At 34.1% G+C, this 21,506-nt stretch overlaps 1 protein-coding gene across 1 annotated transcript in view; it reads left to right on the top strand.

Moving 5' to 3' along the window:
* Tomosyn (syntaxin-binding protein tomosyn) overlaps positions 1-21,506 on the top strand; it is a 660,678-nt gene that overhangs the window by 619,999 nt on the left and 19,173 nt on the right. The window contains exon 19 of the mRNA XM_072530470.1: positions 883-969. Coding sequence (XP_072386571.1) covers positions 883-969 — 87 coding nt within the window. The remainder of the gene's footprint in view (positions 1-882; positions 970-21,506) is intronic.

The following is a 21,506-nucleotide window of genomic DNA, read 5'->3' as shown; positions in this document are numbered from 1 at the left end:
CGCACTAAAACGTATAAAAAATGATAAAGCCATGGGACCGGATGAAATACCTACAGAAATCTTGAGACTACTAACAGAGAACCACATTGATATACTAGTAGAAATATTTAATGAAATTAACTATACCGGAGAAATTCCGAAACAATATATAATATCTGAGTTCATCACAATACCCAAAAAACTAAATTAATTAAATGTGAAGAATATAGAACAATCAGCTTGATAAACCATGTTTTAAAAGTCTTTTTTGATGAAATTGTCTACAAGGCTACACCACTCTGCTATTAGGGATTAACTGATGCAGTATCTTTCATGAAGCCGACTTCCCTGTCGAAATTACAGCATATTTGTTTATCGTTCGATCGAATTATACCAATCAGAAAAAGTTCTGGAATACGGCTCGCGTCATTTCATATAAATCGACAACAATTCTAATGTTTTTAAGTCCTAATAAATTATACAGGGTCGCATAAAAGTTATTGTGTTCGGAATTAAATGGATTTTTTCATAGTATGGCCCATTTAAAATAAAAGTTGGTTTAGTTCACCATGTACAAGATAATTGCATCTGAATTATATTCATAACTTTTATTTTGTATGAAAACACTGTAAAATTTTTAGTTGTTTTATAAAGCACAATAAACCACATTATAGGTTATAGTTGTCACTTCCTGTATTTTCGAAATTGTGACCTAAGAAAATTTTTAACCCATCAAAACTGTGCACGTGCTCTCTAATAAATGTACCTAAAACTAAATCTAAACTAAAGCACAGTCTTATGCGAATATCACATTGAAAGATGCGATAGAGCTTTCTCTGATCTGATACTAACACACCTTTCTAATACCTAGTTGCTTCTAATCTACCTGTGTTACCCTGCTAGTTTTCAGACACAATCTAACAAAGGCATAGTAGACCCAATGTTATCCATTTGGGGCCAACAACTCATTGTTAACGAGGATACCGACCAGTAAGTTGTTTGAACAAAAATTTGGTCTATCAAATTTTCGTGCTTACGAGTAACAAATTTAGTATATACAAAACTTGTGGTAATAGTGTTGGAGAACATGTGTTTAATAAAACTTGTAGAGTCATTTGATATAAATTTTACACTAATAAACAATGTCGTTTTGCACATATCCGCGATAAATAAAATCTTTTAAAAAGTTACCGAGTTACCACTTAATATCGATTTTAGAATACAAACACACAATATTTCTATAAATATATTTTATAGTTTTCATTGATTTTCTTATGGTATTCAGTTTTTCGGAATTAACCATAATGAATTGTAATAAGAATTACATTTCTTATTTTGTGGTTCTTCTAAGCAAGATGTTATTTTAAGTTTCAACTCATTTTTATTTCGTTACGTATATTATAACTATTTTATTTTGTTATTTTATTAACCTTAACTTTAGCGTTTAATATTCTTATTAATATATTTATAGATTTAGTTTTTCCTTCGATTTTTTTAAATTTAATCCATACTGCTGAAAAAGTTGCCTCTTGTGAGCACATATTCATGAATGTTAGGGAAAAGTGTATTATACTACAATCCGTGTTAAGTTGTTGAAGGTATTTATTAAGACAAAGATTGGGCGACCGGTTACAGTAATTTCTGTTACTGAGTAAAGGTACTGTAATTTCTTAGCTACTTGTTAAGAAACTCTTCTACTGAATAATATGGTCATTCAGATAGGCTTTTGTCATTTTTAGGGAACTTAAGAAAAGAAGTTGCAGATTTAAGTTGCAAAGGGAAATGGTTGTAAATTTTTTTTACCGAATATAATATAGATTTCTGTACTATAATATAGATTTCTCAGTGGAAGGGATCGGTATATACACGTTATAGGTTGAATTTATGGTGGAGTAGTCATGATTAGGTCTTGCTGGAAAAACATGTAGGTGTTTACGAATTAAGCAAATAGTTTCTAAAACATATAAAGAGGAAAGAGTTAAAATCCCGTGATTTATGAAGTAGTTTCTGCAATGTGTTATTCTACTGAGGCCAAAAAGATACCGTATTGTTGTTTTTTGTAATTTAAAAATAACATCAGATTGGGCAGCTGTATTAGAACCCGAAAGAGGAAGACCACATCGAAGATGAGACTCGAACAAAGAAAATAATGTTATTTTGTATAATTCTAAATTGATTTCCTTCGAAACAGGCTGAAGCTAGTTTCTTACTAACAAATCAATATGAAGGGACCATTTAAGGTTGCTCTCTATAAAAATACCAAGAAATGTTACAGAGTCGACGATACTGATCTGTCTGTTATTAAGAAGCAAGGGTTAAAGAGTCTTTTGGGACTAGAGTCAGTATCATTTGCTCTAACTAGTTGTTTTCTATTTCCCAAGTAAGATTGGAATCAATTCAAAGAAATACCTCGAATTGCGTAGAAATTTAGTTTTTTTATCAAAATGTGATTTACACAATCAAAAGCTTTGGCATAGTCAAAGAAAACTGTCCGTGTAAAGATTATTGTTTAGTGCTTGATAGACCTCATGTAGTACAGAAAACATAGCATCACTGGTACACATAGCAATTTTGGATAGAACCGGTAGTAAGGCAATAGGTCTATAGTTGCAGACATGCGATTTTTCACCACTCTTATGAAGGGAAATAATAATGGCTGTCTTTAGGCACTCTGGAAATATACCTTTTTCAAAGTAATCATTAGTGAGACCAGGACTTCCAACACATTTTTTGGGAGATTTAAGAAAATTTTTATGGATATTCCATCAGTACTACATGAAGATTTGCTTCTAATACTATTGATTGTTTGGATCAATTCAGATGTATCAACTGGTCTTATAAAGAATGAATTCGAGACCTTTTTTGAATTAAGGAGATAGAAAATAGGATCTTGTTGTGGCAAAATAGTTGATGTTATATTTTCACTCACATTAACGAAGTATTCATTTAGATTTTCAGGGTTTGGAAGAGAAAATGTTTGAGGTGTGTTAGTTTTATTTCGAAGATCGTTTATTACGGACCAAGTTTCTTTTGCAACATTTTTAGAACTTCCCAGACGATTTTGATACAGTAAAACCTCCCTTAACCGAAATCTTTTTAACCGAAACATCGTTTAACCGAAACGGCTGAGAGTTTCAATAATTTCGTCAATTAAAAGTAAATGTTTGTTGCAAAACGTAAACAATTCCGTTAATTTCACTCACCAATTGATGTCTATGTGTGTTGGGAAATAACAAAAACCAAGAGCTCTAAAAGATATTACCGAAAAGGCATTTTAAGGTATAGAAGCTAAAAAAGTTCATGGATGTCGACCACTTTATTTTTAGAATGGTTTGAAAATGAATTCGTCTCAAGTGTAAAATCTTTTTAAAATCAAAAAACCTTCTCATCAAAGCATTTTTGCTTGTTGACATGCGCCCTCACTCTCAAAATCTACAAAATGGTGACAATTGTCAGATTTTTGCCACCGAATGTCACAAGCTTAATCCAGCCGTTAGACCAGGGAGTCATAGAGACATTCAAGAGACATTATAGAGAAGCATTCTTAAGACATCTGATATTACAGGAGACGAATTAATTAAAAAGTGTTCCCGACATTCTCAAATCTTTAACAATAAAACATTTTTATTGGTGAGCTGAGTCGTGGGCCAAGATCAAATCTTCAACTTTGGAAATATGCTGGAACAAACTTTTTGATAAGATTTTGATTGACGATCCTGAAGAAGAGAATGGTAAGAAAATAACAGAAGAAATTAAACCTTTCATTAAAAATTAGAAGAGATACGTGACTGGTTAGCAGCTGATGACTCAGAACGTGAATTTATCGACCAGGACATCATTGATATGGTTCTTTATCTTTAGAGGAAAGAATTTTATACAGTAGGCCTAATTAGTTAGGGACACGACTAGATTCTTAATTTTTGTTGTCATTACATAAAGTTTTGTCCTTTTCAGATTGCTTTACGTTTCGTCGAACAATCGAATGAGGCAAACTCATGACGTTCTGCAAATTAACGTTGGAGGGAGAGAGAAACATCGTTGTCAAACGAAAACGCAAAAAAATAGTAGATTTCTTTAAAAAAGCATGTTAAACTTGTCCATTTTCCTTAATTTTGTTAATTTATTTTGGATTTACTTATTAGAAAACATTACGAAATCAACTTATAGTATTTTTTAATACCAATACTTTGATCAAGAATATTATAAAAAACAATGTTATTTTTAACCGAAATTCTTGTTATCCGAAACGGCCTCCCCCCCAATTATTTCGGTTAACGGAGGTTTTACTGTAGTTTATTTTTTAGCTGTTTTGAGTTTTAGATACATTCCTCTGTGCTTGGTAATATATGCGGCGACAAAGACGTTGGTAGTAAATTTTTTTATGTACAGTAGTGAACGCATATTCTTAGCTGATATGCGGATACCTTTGGTAGTCCAGGGTTTGTGATGTTTTGACTTACTTGTAATTAAAAGAAATGCCTTATTGAAAATACAGACAAGCCTTTCTAAAAAATTATTGAAATTATAGAGAGTATTAAACTTTATTTTATCTGCAGCAGCACGGAAAAGCTGCACAGATGTTGTATTGAACCAGATTGTGAGGTTCTTTAACCAAAATGTTCTTCTTCTTCCTGGACCTCGTTTTCCAAATATTTTTCCTTGCAGGATTTGATGGTGGTCAGTACCTTTCGGTTCTTATTCATTCTTCTAAGGACCTCCTCATTTGTGATTCGGTCAGTCCACGGGATCTTAAGCATTCTCCGATATAGCCACATCTCAAATGCTTCCAGTTTTCTGCACATATCTTCGTTCAAGGTCCACGATTCAACGCCATAAAAAAGGACAGAGAAGACGTAGCATCGCAGCATTCTTACTTTTGTATCAAGAGTTGTGACTCTTGAAGAAGGCCCCCATCCGATTGAAGGTGGATCTAGCTTTTCCGATGCGTGCTCTAATCTCCTGGTTGTTGGTCCATTCTTCATTTATTATGGTGCCGAGGTAGTTGTAGTGCATCACTCTTTCTACAGGGGATGAGCTGATGTAGAGTTGACCTTCTGTTATTATAAGCTTTGTCTTCTTAACGTTTATATTGAGTCCATATTGTTGACTATAATACGTGATTTTGTTTATAAAAACTTGTAGAGATCAAACGCTTTCTCGTAATCAACCAGACATGCGTATACGTCGCAGTTGACGTCCCTGCATCTCTGGAATAAGACTTGTACTGAGAACAAAGCCTCTCTAGTACCAACAGTATTTGTGAACCCGAACTGGTTGGGGGAAATTTGACTTTCACACAGCTTGTAGATTATCTTATGAATTATCTTTAGGAACAATTTTAGGAGATGACTCATGAGACTTATAGTACGGTAATCTTCGCATTTTTTGGCTCCTGGTTTTTTTGGAAGTGCAATAAACTCAGATTTTAGCCATTCTGTTGGTATTTCTCCAGAGTTGTATATGTTGTTGAATATCTTTGCGATTATTGCTATTGATTGGTTGTCCATTAGTTTGAGTAGTTCTGCTTGTATATTATCAGGGCCTGCCGCTTTGCCATCCTTTAACTGTGTTATTGCGGAGTAAACTTCCTGCTGTAATATTCTTGGTCCATTATTTACCTCTTCTTTTAGCTCAAAGGTGTTATCTCTTTGGTTTTCAAATAGTTTTTCTAGATATTCTTTCCACGTTCTTATTTTACTCTGTTTGTCCAAGATGATGTTTCCGTCAGAATCAGTTATATTTCCTTTCTGCCTTCGTCTTAGTCCCCCTGTGAGTTCTTTAACTTTCCTATGTACATTGTGACTATCGTACTGACTGCAGAGTCTCAATTTCTTCGCATCTTTCCCTTGCTTCTTTTTCTTTCGCTTCTCATGATTTTTTCTTCATTATTCTATCTGTCTTTAAGTGTTTATCCTTTACATTTTGCACTATTTCTGTAATATGTTTGACCGTTTGTTCTTCGTTCGATTCGTCTATAATTTCAGTCACTTGCTCCTTTAACGTGGCTTCGACTCTCATCCTCGTATCAAGGTCTTTTACATACGTAGGTCGTATGATTGTGTTTTCCTTTTCTGCACTGTTTTAAGTTTTACCCGAAATACTCCCACCGGTGGAACGTCGTCTGTCTCCAAGTCTGCTTCGGGATAAGTCTTGGCAGATGTAAAGCTGTTTTGGAATCTTTTATTTACTAAAATGTAGTCTATTTGATTCCTAGTAATTCTACCGGGTCTGTTTTGAGGGGATTTCCACGTGTACAGCTTGCGAGGTGGTAATTGGAAGAATGTGACAGAATGATCAGATAGTCCTTCATTAATAATTGTAGGCTGTACATAAAGGGGTGAGAAATCTGAGACAATATAATCAATTATGGTAGATGTTGTTTTAGTAATTCTTGTAGGAGAATGCATTAAAAAACCATACGATTCGAATATATTGATCAAGGATAATTGGGTAGCACAAGCAACAGCGTAATTAATATTCAAGTCACCGCATAGAATTTTCCTGCTTTTATTGGGCAGGTCGTCTAACAAATTTAACAGGTTCTGAAAGAATAGTTCCCTGGAAGAATCAGATGATCTATAAATGCAAAAAATGTATGTATTAAGATTCTTGTTAAAAACCAACGAAAACTCAAAAAAGGCTTTATTCAATAGAAAGTCATATTTTGTTATAGGAGAGAAATCATTATTTGTAGAAAGAATTAGGGTGCCACCATGAGCTGAATTTGGACGATCATACCTAGTAATTGTGGGATATTTTTCTACAAAAAAGGCTCGTTGACTTCAAGCCAGTGCTCACTAACCGCAACTATCGGTGAACATCCTAATTCCTCTAGAAACAAAATAATTCATCTGTTTTATGTCTTATAGAACGAATATTAATCAGAACCATGCTAAAGTTGTCATCACTAAAATAATTTGAGGTTTCTAGTCCCACATAACACGACCTACAGGTGAATAATTCATTTTGAAATGAGAAAGGACCTAAAAGCAGCAAGATCAGTTCAACTCTTACTGGTAGGAGACGATGTTTCAGATTTGAATGGCGATACCTAAGAGTATTAGAAAACGATCATTGGGAGCAGTTGTCGCCCTTTGTCTTATAGATCTTGCTCGCCTTGCAAATCAAAGCGATCTTTATGTATCGATTCCACGCGCCCTGAACCAATATCAATCAAAACCATAATTTGAGAAACGTTTCCAACATTTTATTTGCTTAAAAATGTCATTTAGTATCCAAAAAAAATTCACAATAAATTGCATGAGATTATTTGTCTCTTAGCATACACAAATAAATAATCAGAAAATATATTAATGTAATTACTGGTGTTTTATTTCCGCGAACCTATTTAAAAGATAATTATTTAAGCTACAACAAATATATAACAGCAATAGAACAGTCATTTCGTAATAACCAGAAACAAAGAAACCAGTTCCCCAATAGTTTATAAAATATAGCTAGATAAGAATATCTGTTTTTAGACTGGTCGGTTTTTTGCCAGTTTTATTTATAATGTTTTTTTGCATGTTTATTTATATTTTTAAATGTTGTGAGTCTCTTGTTTCGATTCAATTCATTTGATATAAATGTACTACTTCTTTAAATTCTTTTTGTTGGTATCGATACATGGTTTTTGTTGGTATTGTATTGTTTGATAAAATTATTTCTAATTTTACATTATTGTGTCATTAGTAGTGTCTACTTCAATTTTTTAAATTCTCGTTGTTGTACTACTTTAATTAATTACCTTTAATTAGATCTTTTAAGTAACTATGATTAGGCGAAGAAATGAAGCACTAAAAATCACTAAAACTACCAATTTTCCCCAGCAAGGCAAAACTGAAAATTGGTACATGAAACCTAATACAGAGGAAAGGAATGCGAGTTAGTACAAAAAATCGAAGAATATAAAATACAAAGAATAGAAATTGTGTAACAAAGAAATGTGAGAAAGGAAAAGCAATAGCAACAGGCTTAAAAAATTCAATTGTCTCAACTTCCAATGGTCCAATTTTGATAATTTTTGTAAGGAGGTCCCGTGAGTTAAAACTGTCAAATTTGATACTTTGAAAAGCCTATAAATATTTATTTTTTATGTTTTTACGTATAAATGAATATTCACTTGCAAAATTACGTAAACATTTTTTCCTTTTTTTCGTTCGTTAATTTCACGATATCAATGTTAAGAGTACTGTTGTTTAAATATTCCCTAGGCTCTCCTATTAAACGGATTTCACTGATATGAATTTTATTTGATAGCTTGGATGCCGTTTTATATTTAAAAAAATCAAGTATTTGAAACTTTTTTTGTTGGCTCTGCATAATCTTGAAATTTAATAACTTTTTTCAAAAATTTAATTCGCAATTCCATCTTGAATAAAATTTAATTACAACACTTTTTTGTCATCACAAAGTTCTTCCAAAATGTTTAGCTAGCTGCTGAGGTCTAGCAACAAAAAGGAGAAAAAACATTGAATTTTTCTAATTTTTTTTTACAAAGCTTTTAATAAAAATTTTAGCCCTCCCTTTGAAATGTCCTCCACATAGTTAAATTATCATTTCTAATATTTGAAAGCGGCTAAAGCAAAAAAATGGGATTATATACGATTTAGCAAAATGTTTTCGAACAGATTCTATGCTTGTTTGATCTTGTGATCTCTTTTTTTTTTCATTTGGTCTATCCTTTTGTATGGAGGTCAGTTCTGATCTTGGACCTCCATCATATCTAAAATTTCTTTCATCACCCACATCTTTTTGTTTCTTTTTGTTGATTTGAGCAATTTTTCTTGTATGTCTTGTGAGGCTCTATGCAACTTTTCAAGCTCTTGGTCTGTTTCTACTGCTTGAATAACGGTGTTATACCATTCGGAAAAGAGTGGTTCAGTGATAGAGTTGCCTATGCTACAATTTCTGCCACCGGAGGGATTTGAGGTCAAACTTGTAAGCAAATTGAAAAATAATGACTCAACAAAAAAATCTAAATTCCACTTAATTACATCCTGAGCGTTTTGCAGTCCATGCAAAAAGGGTATTTAAAAAAACATACATAATGTAGAGTATGATTTAGAAGAAGAATACATTGTAGCAAGTTTGGCTCATAATAAAAATTTATTGAAACTTTTTAAATGTGGATTTAGCAATTTTTAAAAACATGTTTGGCTCTACAACTTTTGCCTTTCAAAGCCGATTAGAGAAAAAATAAAACTACGTAAAGGAAACGTTAAATTTATTATACTGTTTATAAAATGTATAAGTATTTAGTCACTCTCGTCATCTGTGGCTGCCATTGTCTTTCCATTGTTCAATAACTCATCGTCTTCCACCGGTAGAGTTTTATAAAAATTATGATGTATTGGTGGGATATACTTTAATAAAGATTTCTTTCTTCTTCTTCTCCATAGTAATTGGTCGACCTAGAGAAGTTCCAGTTACAGAAGAAAATCTCGTGATGGGCAACCTCGATTTTCTTTCCGTGCTATGTCAATTACATCAAAATCTTCTATGTCTGAAAGGGTTTTTTGTAAAATAGCTTCTTCGGTTCCTCTTTACCTTCTTCGGTACTGTAACTAACGTATATCAAGCCATTTAACCATTTGTTTGTTTTCTGAAATTTTCTGGTTTATTAATTCAGTTTCTAAAGTTTTTAAACTATAGAATAGTTCGCTCGTCATACGATGAACGTGAAATTTTGGTGTCTTCTTCTTTGCCATGGCTATGACGTGTTCCCACTTTTAAGGGACAAACATGTCTTCCTGGTGACGCTTAGACCTTTCAATTATTCCAAAATTCATGTCATAACTATCAAAACTATGACCAGGAATAAAAAAAAAAATTATTGATGACTTTAAGACTTGGGTGGGTCTGCAAAGCGTGAGACAGAACAGCTGTTTTAATATTACGATTTTTGTCCGCTGCAGCTATCGCTGAAGAGCGTGAGAACTTTGGAGATTGGTGGAAGAACATGTTTGGTGTAATTAATAAGACATGACGAAACCTTCTGAGCTCCTCGAGACGCAACATTTTCGGACCAAACGTACATGTGCCCAATGTTAGTTACCTCGTCGTGGACGCCCAAATTGTAGGTCGACTACTGTCGCTTGTAATACACTTCCCCGGTAGATAAAACAGGAGCTGGAAGGGTTTTTTGTAGATCAAAAACAGCAACTTGTTCAATCCCTCTTGCTTCTTTTATGACGCCTTTCTTCTTCTTTCTAACTGCTTCAACTCTTTTTAAGTGGAGCTCATGTGCGGCTTTTATTGTTTGTTGCTCATTAGCGTCTTTGACAACTTTGATTTTAACTTGTTATTCATCACACAGAACATGTGTATTTATGAAGGAGTGGAATGAGAAGTGACTAAACTTTGAGCTGAAAATGTCTCGGAATTTAAAGTTGGACACAGGCTGTACATTCTTGCAAGTACATTCGGTTCTATACTGCTCATAGATTGCAGCCTTAGTTAACCATGGAGCTAGATAACGAAGTTGTGAATCGCGGCTGAAATAATGGCTTTCGTTTATTGGAAATTTGGCTATAAATTCACAAACAAATGCTTCAATATCTGATTTCGTTTTATTTGCTGGAGTATGCTTTCCACTTTTGCACTGTTGTGGTGTGCCAGACTCCTGTTTTCTTTTCAAAGCGTTTGTGATAGACCCGTCGCAAATGTCGAAAGTCTCTTGAAAAACCTTTTTACATACAACTTGGTCGATACCATTTGCATCACTTAGTCTATAGACTCTAGTCTTTGACCTACGAGATTATTCTGTTTTGGTGTACTTCCTACTTACATATTTCACTTCATTTTGCCCACAAACAAAAAGCATTTTTTTCTCTATAAGTCAACTTATAGTAACCTTCAAAAATTTCTTTCAAGTCTTATTACACTTAAACATTTTAACTTACATGCACATGAATTTACAGAGCAGGTCCTTTCACGAACTATTTTACCTGTTGCTGATACATACTCTTCACCTTGTTATCTTTTAGTTTTCCTGATTACTTTCTTATGATCCTCTGGCCTTCGTTTTCGTTTTCTTCTGAGTAATTCTTCTATGTTCTTGTCATTTTCTCCAAGTAGATTATCATTCTCTTCAATTTCGTCACCTGTAATCAGCAAATTGTTAGTAGTTATTGTAGTCTATTATTACCACAGAATAATGTCTAAACAACTACAATTTTTCAAAACCTTTAAGAACTGTAAGAAGCAAAGTTGTCTAAGCCACAAACACACTTTATACTGAACATATTTTTATCAATCAATCTAAAAATATTATAGTACATACATGATGAATACAAATATTCATTTTTGGGTTCATAATCCTGATCAGTTTCACCGTTTTCTGAGAAAACGGTGAGCTCGTCTTCACTTTCTGACAGATGGACCGCCGTTTTGGAGTGGCTTAGGCAAGTATGGCTCACATAACTAGTTAGTGATAGTTAGGCAGTTACCTAACTATTTTTATCCTATATACCTAACTATTATTTTTTGTTGTAGGCGAGTTTTGCACACATAGAATTAGTACTTTTCTTTCAATTTATACTGAAAATACCAACGATAAAATTTTGTTGCTTAAGTAACTCTGACACTGAACCACTCAAATATAAACCGGATAATTAATAACTGATAAGAAATGACTACGTGTTTTTAAACGGTTTTCAGCAGCTCACTGAAATTAATTCATTAATTTACCATGAAAGTCTAAATATTTAGGAGATTGATTAATTCGTGTAATAATTTTTGACTTATAAGATTATTTGACACATGTTCGAATAGGTACGAGTAACTTTTGGCAAAAGTAAAGCATCGGTGTATAAAGAGTATGAAGTAATATTGAAGAAAATGCAGTACTTAAAGTTAAATGTGCAACATCAACAGGTATACTACAAAATTTAATATCAAAAACTTCAGCACAACTTCAGACACTCATTTCTCTTTTTCGATTTATAGCTTGAGCACATATCTACTACTTGCACTGCATTTTGAACAATAAGCATGTTGATAATTTTTGATGTTCTCTTTTCTATGGTTGTTAGAATAATTTTTTGTCTTTTATTATATTTATTCATTTTATATAATAATGTTTATTAATGATGGACTGTTTGCAATTGTGAGTGAATTTTCAAAGAGTAAAAAGAAAAGAAAAAAGTCTTACGATTGGTTTTTATTGTAACTGCGCGTACCGGTTTAGGGCTCTACAAATTCAGCCCATCATCAGGTCCAACGTTAACTAGTTACTTAACTATTATAAGAAAGAAGAATTTACAAATGAGACATTTACTAGATTGATTTTTTCCAGGGCGATGTATAGATCATAAATAGCTCATTTGGAAATCCTTGTACAAGTAGATTCGCGATTATCCGAGTCCCGACTAACCGATCCTCTGTATTAACCAAGGTAGTAATTGAAAAAAAAACAAATTATGCAATAAATTAGCTTGGAAAGGCGAGATCAAGTGAAAGCGTGTGATCTGGGTGTTGGTACGCTGAAGAGATGAGTCACTAGCGAGTGTTATTGTTCTACTGGTCGCTTGCACTCCCACTTCCCCCCCCCCCTCACCGTCAGTTTGAGTCATTATAGCTAGCTGTTCGGTTCGTCCCACTGTAAGCTCTAGTCTTCTCTTTATGTAGTTTCTATGTAACTTGAAGTACAATATGAGTACAAAATTAAGTGCTATAAAACGCTTGGATAAGGGTGAATCCGTAAAGAAGGTTGCTGATGACCTAGGTGTTGGTGACTGTGTGAGATTGGAGACGTAAACGAAAAGATATTGAACAATGAGTTAATAAAAGTGTGAGTGGTGGAAGAGATTTGTGGCGGAAAACTATGAAGAAAGGAGAATACGAACAGACTTCAGAAGCATTATTTTTATGGTTTTCTTATTTTGGAATTTAAGGAATTCCAATTAGTGGCTCCATGCTTTAAGCTAAGGCTGTCGAGTTTTATAAACGGTTTAAGAACGGCGAGGAGAATTTTACTACAAGAGATTGTTGGCTCGACCGATGGAAGAAGAGGTGTGACATCTGACAACTGAGCATTTTGGGTGAACAACTTTCGGCAGATTCATCTGAAATTGAGCCATTTAATTTAAAATTGAATGATCACCTTTTAGAGCATGGCCTCACGTCAGACCAATTCTTTAATTATGACGAAACAGGTTTCAATTTCAGAATGATTCAAACCAAAACAATGGCAGCCCAAAGTGAACAAACTGCGCCTGAATACAAAAAAAGCAAAGAACTAGTAACTCTATTGATGTGTAGCAACTCTTCCGGATCCTTAAAATTAAGACCTCTACTTATTGGAAAATCGAAGAATCCAAGCGCTTTTAAAAATATTCAAGTAAACTGCCTACCCACCATGTATAGGAATCAACGTAGTGCGTGGATGAATTGCCAAATTTTTAAAGAAGGGTTTTTGGACGAGTTCGATTTCGTTGTTGAGGCATACTTAAAAAAGAAAAACCTACCAAGAAAGCTATTCTTCTTTTGGACAACGAACTGTCTCATCCAGATGCAAGTTCGTTGACTAGCGGTGACATTAAAGCTGTTTTCTTGCCACCAAAGTCACATCTCTCGTTTAACCTGTGAACCAAGGAGTTTAATAGGCTATGAAACGGAACTATCGATCCTTAAAAAGATCACCGTTAAGGATGTGTCTTACTGGATAGCTTCAGCGTGGGATGATGTAAAAGTAACAATTTTGCAAAAGTCATGGCGAAAGCTTTTTCAAATTAAAGCGAAAAGTGATGGAAAAGATAACAATTACTGTATTGCTGAAATAGTAGATCTCGCTAATCAATTGTTAACGGAACTGCCGATAAATAATGATGAACACGTCAACGAGTTAATTATGCTCGATCAGCAAATGGAACTGACTGATAATGCAATCGCCGACATGGTTATCAACCGACACAATGTCACTGAGGATCACACCGATGAGATAATCGAGAAAACATCTTACTCTGAAGGATTGAAGGCGATTGGAGCTGCCCTCGCCTACATTGCGCAATATGAAGAGTCAACCCCTACCGATGTCCTTCATTTTGGCAACAATCCAAGTTTTTGGGTATCCTAGGTATGCGCGGTCCCAATTAGCTCGCATAATCGCGAGTCTACTGTATTGTTATTGATTAGGTAACCTCTTAACGATGGACCTAATGATGGGCTGAATTTGTAGAGCTCGAAACTGGTCGTCGGAGGTGCAATAAAAACCAGTAGTAAACCTTTTTTTATTTTTTTTCCATATTATTTATTAACTTTATATATTTACGTTTCATAAAATTGTTTTTTCATGTAGGATATAATGTAATGTGTATAAGAATATTCGATGTTTCCATCAATGGTAAAAATGAATATTATATTTTTCATATACAGGGTGAGTTTTTAGTGCGCCATTGGTCGATACTTCCATTATGATACAGAATATCCAAACAATTTATTTAGAAACAATGTACGCAATGATATTCTGCAGGCCTGGATAATATATCGAACTCTATGAGATGATTAATAACTACGTGGTAAATCAAACATGCAATTTAAATAGGACACCCTGTATATTTTCTCATATTTGGATTCTCCTTATAATCCCCGTTCTTACTGTGTGGCTTGATACTACTATACAGGGCATTTAACGAATTAGGACCATTTTTATTTCGATATCGCTATGAAATAAGTACACTGTATACAGGGTGTCCAGAAACTCTCATGGCAAACGAAGAGAGCTAGAACTCTTTGAAGATAGCGCCTTGTAATTGGTTTTTTTAAATACCTCCAGAACGCTTCTATTTAGAAAAACGAAAACTGGTACGATTAATTATCCTCCAGAGTTAAATCGATTTCATCAATTGTGAATTTCTAATACTGATCATAGGCGTCCGTTTTGTGTAGATCAACGATTATTTTAACGCATAACTCTTTTGTCTTTACCTTTTAAGCATTCGTGATACTAGATTATTAAATTTTTAGATATTCTGGTACTAAAAAGTACTCCTACTCTAAGTCGATAGGATACACCGTTTTCTAGAAAAATCGATTAAAAAATTTTTCGTTTTTTTCGCCATGAAAGTTAATTAATATTTTTTTGCACTAGTTGGCCGTGACCTGTCAACAGTAGTATAACCTACGTTTTTCACTGTCAAATTGTGGTTAGTTCGTGAAGTTTACCTTTTAGTTTTTTACTTTGTGGCATTCAAATATAACAATTTCAGTTCAACAAAAATGGTTTTTACTAATGATGATTACGCTGATATGCTTTAGTTAATGGCAAAATGAGGTGTAACTCTCGTGCAGCACAACGTAGATACCCTGAAAAATTTTCCAATTGTGATCCCACTCACAAAACATTTACAGTTCTTTATCAGCGATTAAGAGAAACAGAAAGAGGGTACGTTACGATGTAACAGCAGCACATGAAGATGTTATTTTAATGGAAGTTGAGATTGCGTGTGTGCCCTAAATAAACTAGGAGACCGTAGCAAGGTTACGGTAGCCTGGGTACCGGGGCACGAGGGTCATAAGGACAATGAAAAAGCAGATAAAATGGCCAAACAAGGCTCATCATTGCCATTCATTGGACCGGAACCCTTCTGCGGAGTTGCAAAATCAGTAACAAGAACGGCTACAAGGAAGTGGGTAGCTTACAAATCTCTGGAATGGTGGAGGAATTCACCAGGGCAAAGACAGGCGAAACAGTTCATTAGAGAACATTTTCCAAAATTTACGGCAGACCTAATAAGCAAAGACAGGAAAACAGTTAAGGCCATAGTAGGTCTTCTAACAAGGCACTGTAAGCTGAATAGGCACTTGAAGCTGGTGGGATTATCAGATGATGACCTGTGCAGATTCTGTCACCTCGAAGAAGAAACAGCAGAGCACATTTTATGTCATTGTGACAGTCTGGCAAATGTGCGATTCTTTGCATTAGGAGAAGTAAATCCACCGGCAAATAGCTACATGGAAGGTACAGTCTCGAAGCTACTAGACTTTATAAAAGGGTCAGGCTAGAGAATGTTATCTAGGACTAGAGGATCACAATAGATCTAAAAAGGTCGCAGTGGAATAGGTCGAAAGGCCACCTTTCTTAATCTAATCTAATCTAATGAAAGTTGAGAAAAATCCAGAAATTAGCGTTCGAAGACTCTGCCATGTAAATTTCAAAATCTTCCGTAGGAAATATTTTACACAACGAAAATTTATATGCTTGTCATTTTAGAAAGGTACAGGCACTGCTACAAGGAGATTTTCCTGCTCGTGAAAAATTCGCTAGATGATTGCAAAATCAGAAAAATCAAAATGAAGATTTTTTTTCAGATACATTTTGTTTTGCGACAAAGCTACATTCACAAAAAATGGATTTTTGAATGTGCATAATGCACAATATTATTCGGACGTTGGTGACAATCCCCACGTTTTTCAAGAATTTAAACATCAGCATAGGTTAGCATAAACGTCTGGAGAGGAGTAGTTACCGATTATCTACTTGAGCCTGTGGAATTGCCTGCTCGTTTAAATGGTGCTGATTACTTACATTTCCTGCAAAATGTTTTACCTGATTCGTTAGATGATGTGCCGTTAAATATTCAGCAAAACTTATGGTTTTTACATGACGGCTGTCCAGCCTACTTTAGCAGGAATGTACGAGACTTTCTTGATTCTAACTGCGAAAAACACTGGATTGAAAGAGGCGGTCCAGTTGCTTGGCCAGAAAGGTCGCGGGATTTTAATTCTTGCGATTATTGTGTTTGGAAATACATAAAAGGTTTTGTTTATTCCATTCCGATACAAAATCGTGCACAACTCTAGCTAAGGATACAAGATGCTTGCAACAAATTTAGAAATAACTGCATATATATATATATATATATATATATATATATATATATATATATATATATATATATACTCAGTGACATTAGAAGTGTTACACCCAGAAGGAATAATTTCTTGAACTTAATTTTTTGGCAACAGAATGACTATATTTAAAACATGCTATGATAACAATACCAATGTTTTATCTTTTCTACTTTTTGTAAAAAAAAGTTTTATCTTTAAATTTTTTTGTGAAGAGACCGATTTGTAAAAACCGGTTCTTATAGAAATTTTTAGTTATTATTCCTCAGTCTAATTGTATTCAGTGTAAGAAAATGCCTCAAGTTCGAAGACAGTAAAATTGCCACCATGTTAGCGATTTTGACAGGGGAGAATTATTGCGTATAGAGATATGGGTTTGTCGAATCGCGAAATTGGCCGTCGCGTTAGTTGTACGGCAATGACGATTATGCGTGTCTGTCGTGTGTGGACAAACGAAGGTAGAGGAACACAAAGAAGATCAACTGGTCAACCGAGGCGTACTGCAAAGCGTCAAGATAGGCGCTTTAGATTACTGGCTCTGCTGAGACCGTTTTGCTACTACGCGTCAAATTGCTGACTGCAATGGTTTGAAGTAGTAGGTAGACCTGTTAGTATGCGTAGACTATACCGTCATATTCGAGCCTTTGGACTGGTTTAATTCCGTCCACGACTAGTGGTTCCTTTGACTGCGGACCACTGTCATCAGCGTTTGAATTGGTGCAGAGAACGGCAGCATTGAGTGGCAGAATGGCGTAATGTAGCATTCAGCGATGCATCACGATTCTGTTTAGGAATGCATCATGGTCGTAGGATGGTAAGACGCCACCGTGGAGAACGACGGGATATCGGGTTTGCTGTTGAGAGGCATGTACACAGAACAGAGTAATGATTTGGGGAGCTATTGCCTATGGTAGCCCATCACTGCCTGTGTTTATTCGAGGCAATATGACCGCTGCGCGTTGTGTTGATGACATCTTACAAACCACTTTACTGCCTTATCTCGACGGCCGTCGAGACGTCCTTTTTCAGCAAGACAACGCGCGTCCCCATATTGCCCGTCAAACTATGGACTTTGTCCAAGAAGCTGGAGCTAATGTTTTGCCATGGCCGCCCCGTGCTCCGGATTTGAATCCTATCGAACATGTATGGGATATGATGGGAAGGAGTAAAGATCCACTTTGTACCATCTTCCACAGACTCTGGCACAGTTAATACATGAAGTTCAAGCTGCTTGGAACGAGGAGCCACAGGCAGACATCGATCATCTCATTTTGTCAATGCCTAGATGTATACAGGAGTGTATTCAGCTACGGGGTCGACAAAGACATTATTAATTTTTTTTTGATTACTTGTTATTAAAAATCCTTGGCAACGTTATCGTTTTATTCTTGATGTAAATCTACCATGTTGCCAAAAAATTAAGTTCAAAAAATTATTCCTTCTGGGTGTAACACTTCTAATGTCACTGAGTATATATATATATATATATATATATATATATATATATATATATATATATATATATGTATATATATATATATATATTGTCCGTACGGTTTAATCCCACTTTCTGATAGTGCCGTTAATATACACATATTGAAAAGCGTGAGTGACGTACGTCAACCTTGTTTTAGTCCTTCGTGTTTTGTTTTTATTGATTTTGTTTATTTGTCTGCATTTTATCCACATCGATATTTTATCCACTATTTTCTATAATTTTCAAAATAATTTGTGTCTATCAACTCGGTCGGGGGATTTTTAAAATTGTTTTTTAAAATTTTTATTTAATTTTAATTTAGTTTAATTGTAATTTCATTTAATATTAATTTAATTAAATTTTAATTAAATTAAATTTTCATTTATTTTAATTTATTTAAATTTTAATTAAATTTATAAATTTTTATATAGGATTTAAAATAAAATTTATAACTGCAATATGCTTTTATATTCCTCCGATTTTTGATTAATTTGCCATAACTCTACCGCGTGGTGCTTTTTTACATTATTTGCAAACAGTTTTACCACTCTCCCCCCTCTTGACCTCACCCAAAGACGCAGCCGTGAAGGTGTGACGGAAAAAATCGAATTTCCAAAAATGTGTACGCCGTAGAAAAAAATATTTGGATTAAAAAATTTAGCTTAGTTAATAATGTTAGTACTAGTATTAGTAATTTTTGTGTAGAATGAATCGTTCTCTCATAAACAAAGCGTGAAGCGACCTGCGATTTTGAATGTCAGTAACGCGCGCGAAATCAATTTTAAACAAAATTTGTTTTTGAAAAATTCGATAAATTTTGATCAGAGTGTCCTATCGACAAAGATTAAAAATGTATTTAATATTTAAAGGTGAAGAATGCAGCTTTCGTATGCAATTTTTGTATTTTGCTGCAAATGAAGACAGTTTCTATAAATATGTTCAAGAAATAAACATTGGTCGATTTTTGCCATTTTTTACAATTTTCATGAAATCAATAATATGTATCACTTCCATTGACCAGTCATAGTGGATTTTTCATTGTTAGAGGCTAATCTTCAAAACCTCTATCATGAAATTTCGATTTTGAGTTTTGGCAACAAGTATGAGGCATGTCTAACAACGCTAAATTTAAACTTTCACAATGTAAACGATCACACGTCACGGGAAATGCATCCACGAAGACGGTATTCAGTGAAATTTGTATCTGAAATTGTGTAGTTCGAAAAACGCACTTATGTAATAGAAAAAAAGCAGTTTTTAACGTTTTAGATAGTTTGTAATGTGAAAGTTTAAATTCAGCGTTTTTAGGCATATTTTAAATGCCTTAAATTTGTTGCCAGAACTCAAAACCTAAATTTCGTGCTATAGGTTTTTAAGATTACGATATGATAAATTTTATTGATCCCATGAGTGGCTCATGATTGACTCAGAGCGGAGCACACAGTTAGTTCGCTCCCAAGGTAAAAAAAACCCTCTTAATTACATACTAGTTCGCTCCGAAAACCATAACCTAGTTCGCTCCCGTGGTCAAGCGGATTAAGTATTTATCTATTAAGTTCTAGGAAAATTAACACCAGGAAAATAGGTACTGCGGCTTTTGTATTTTATATTAGAAATTATATCAAATTTTGGTAGTTACATATTTATATAAGTACAGTGATAAGCGCGCTAATAACCGGCAAAATAACGCAAACGACGGAAACATATGAATTTGTAAGATAAAAGAGATGAAACTAGTAGAGATGAGAAATTTAGCGATTGAAACCTATAAATTTACATTCTATTCACTGTTTTCCACCTTTAGACGTATCGGAGGAGGATGTCAACTAAAACTGTCACTGTCACAGCAGTAGTTTCCAAACTCTTACGTCTAAAGGTGGGAAACAATAAAGGAAATGTAAATTTATAGGTTCTATCGCTAAATTTCCCATCTCCACTAGTTTCATTTCTATTTATCTTACAACTTAATATGTATTCTATCTTGTGCGTTATTTTGCCGGTTATTAGCGCGCTCATTACTGTTATGTATTTTGAAAAATGTTAGTGATTGATTTAGAACTTATATTAGAAATTTTGAATTGTTTTTAAAAATTACTGAAATAATTTTTGTGCCTATTCTAAAAATTAGGTATAATAAGAAAGCAATACAAGTGTAAAAACTAACATAATATGGGATATTCTCTACCATTGCAAAATTAAACAAATATAAATTAAAACGAGGCATTTATTTCGCTAGAAATCTAAATGAGATACATTTGACAAAAGCAAATCTACTAATTTTATTTTGCTTTAATTCCGCTATTTTGTGTCAACAAATTTTTGACGCTCTAGAAGTACTTTTCGGTACACTTTTTTTGGTTTCACAGAACTTCGTATTTTTATATAAGTGTCAATTTGAATATCTTTTAAAACTTCTAAAAATTGAAATATATTAGGATGCGGATTGTAAAATAACAAATTAAATTTGGAATGGAAACTTTCACAGTCATTGGTTGTACGCTACAGTGATGAACTGTTTTCCGCCCACTTCTCAGGAGGGAATTCTGCCTCTTCAGAAATATAATACAGCTTGATGTTGTGCTGGTAATATTTCACTAAAGTCTAAAGCAAAACACTCACCTACTTCTAATGGATCTAGGAAAGGTAGACCAAACATATATCTAAGGTATTGTCCGACTTCATTGTCGTTTGAATACTCAGTAGCCAGACAAACTTTTTGAATTTTTCTCCACCATGATTGTCCGAGATGAAACCTACATCCTTTTATTTTCGCAGGTGGAAACACTTCACTTACAGCTACATGGATCGCTTTTTCGAAATCGGCATACACAATCTTGGGACTAAAATTTAAGTTCAATTTTTGACACTCCATCTCTAAACAATTTAAGGCAGTCACATATGAGTTTGTTAACTTATTTGAAAGCAAAAAGAATGCCAACGGCACATAGTGTCCATTTTTGAGTCCGTGAACTGTAAATAGTTGAATAAAAAATTTAGTGCAGTATTTAAAAGTTCCATCAATATAAATTGTTTCTAATTTACTTAAAAATGTTTAGATACACAAGAAAAAGCAACAAATTTTTTTACCGGATCATTTTTCAATAAAAATTGTTCTTTTTGGTTGGTTGTCACTTCCACAGAGTTTAACGAGTCATGTACTTCCTGCGCGCACTTCGGAATTTTGGGAATAACTTCTTTT

This window comes from Diabrotica undecimpunctata, chromosome 4, assembly GCF_040954645.1.
Source record: "Diabrotica undecimpunctata isolate CICGRU chromosome 4, icDiaUnde3, whole genome shotgun sequence".
NCBI classification, from domain to species: domain Eukaryota; kingdom Metazoa; phylum Arthropoda; class Insecta; order Coleoptera; family Chrysomelidae; genus Diabrotica; species Diabrotica undecimpunctata.
The sequence above is the reverse complement of the archived record's forward strand: the minus strand, read 5'-3'. Positions and strand labels throughout refer to the sequence as shown.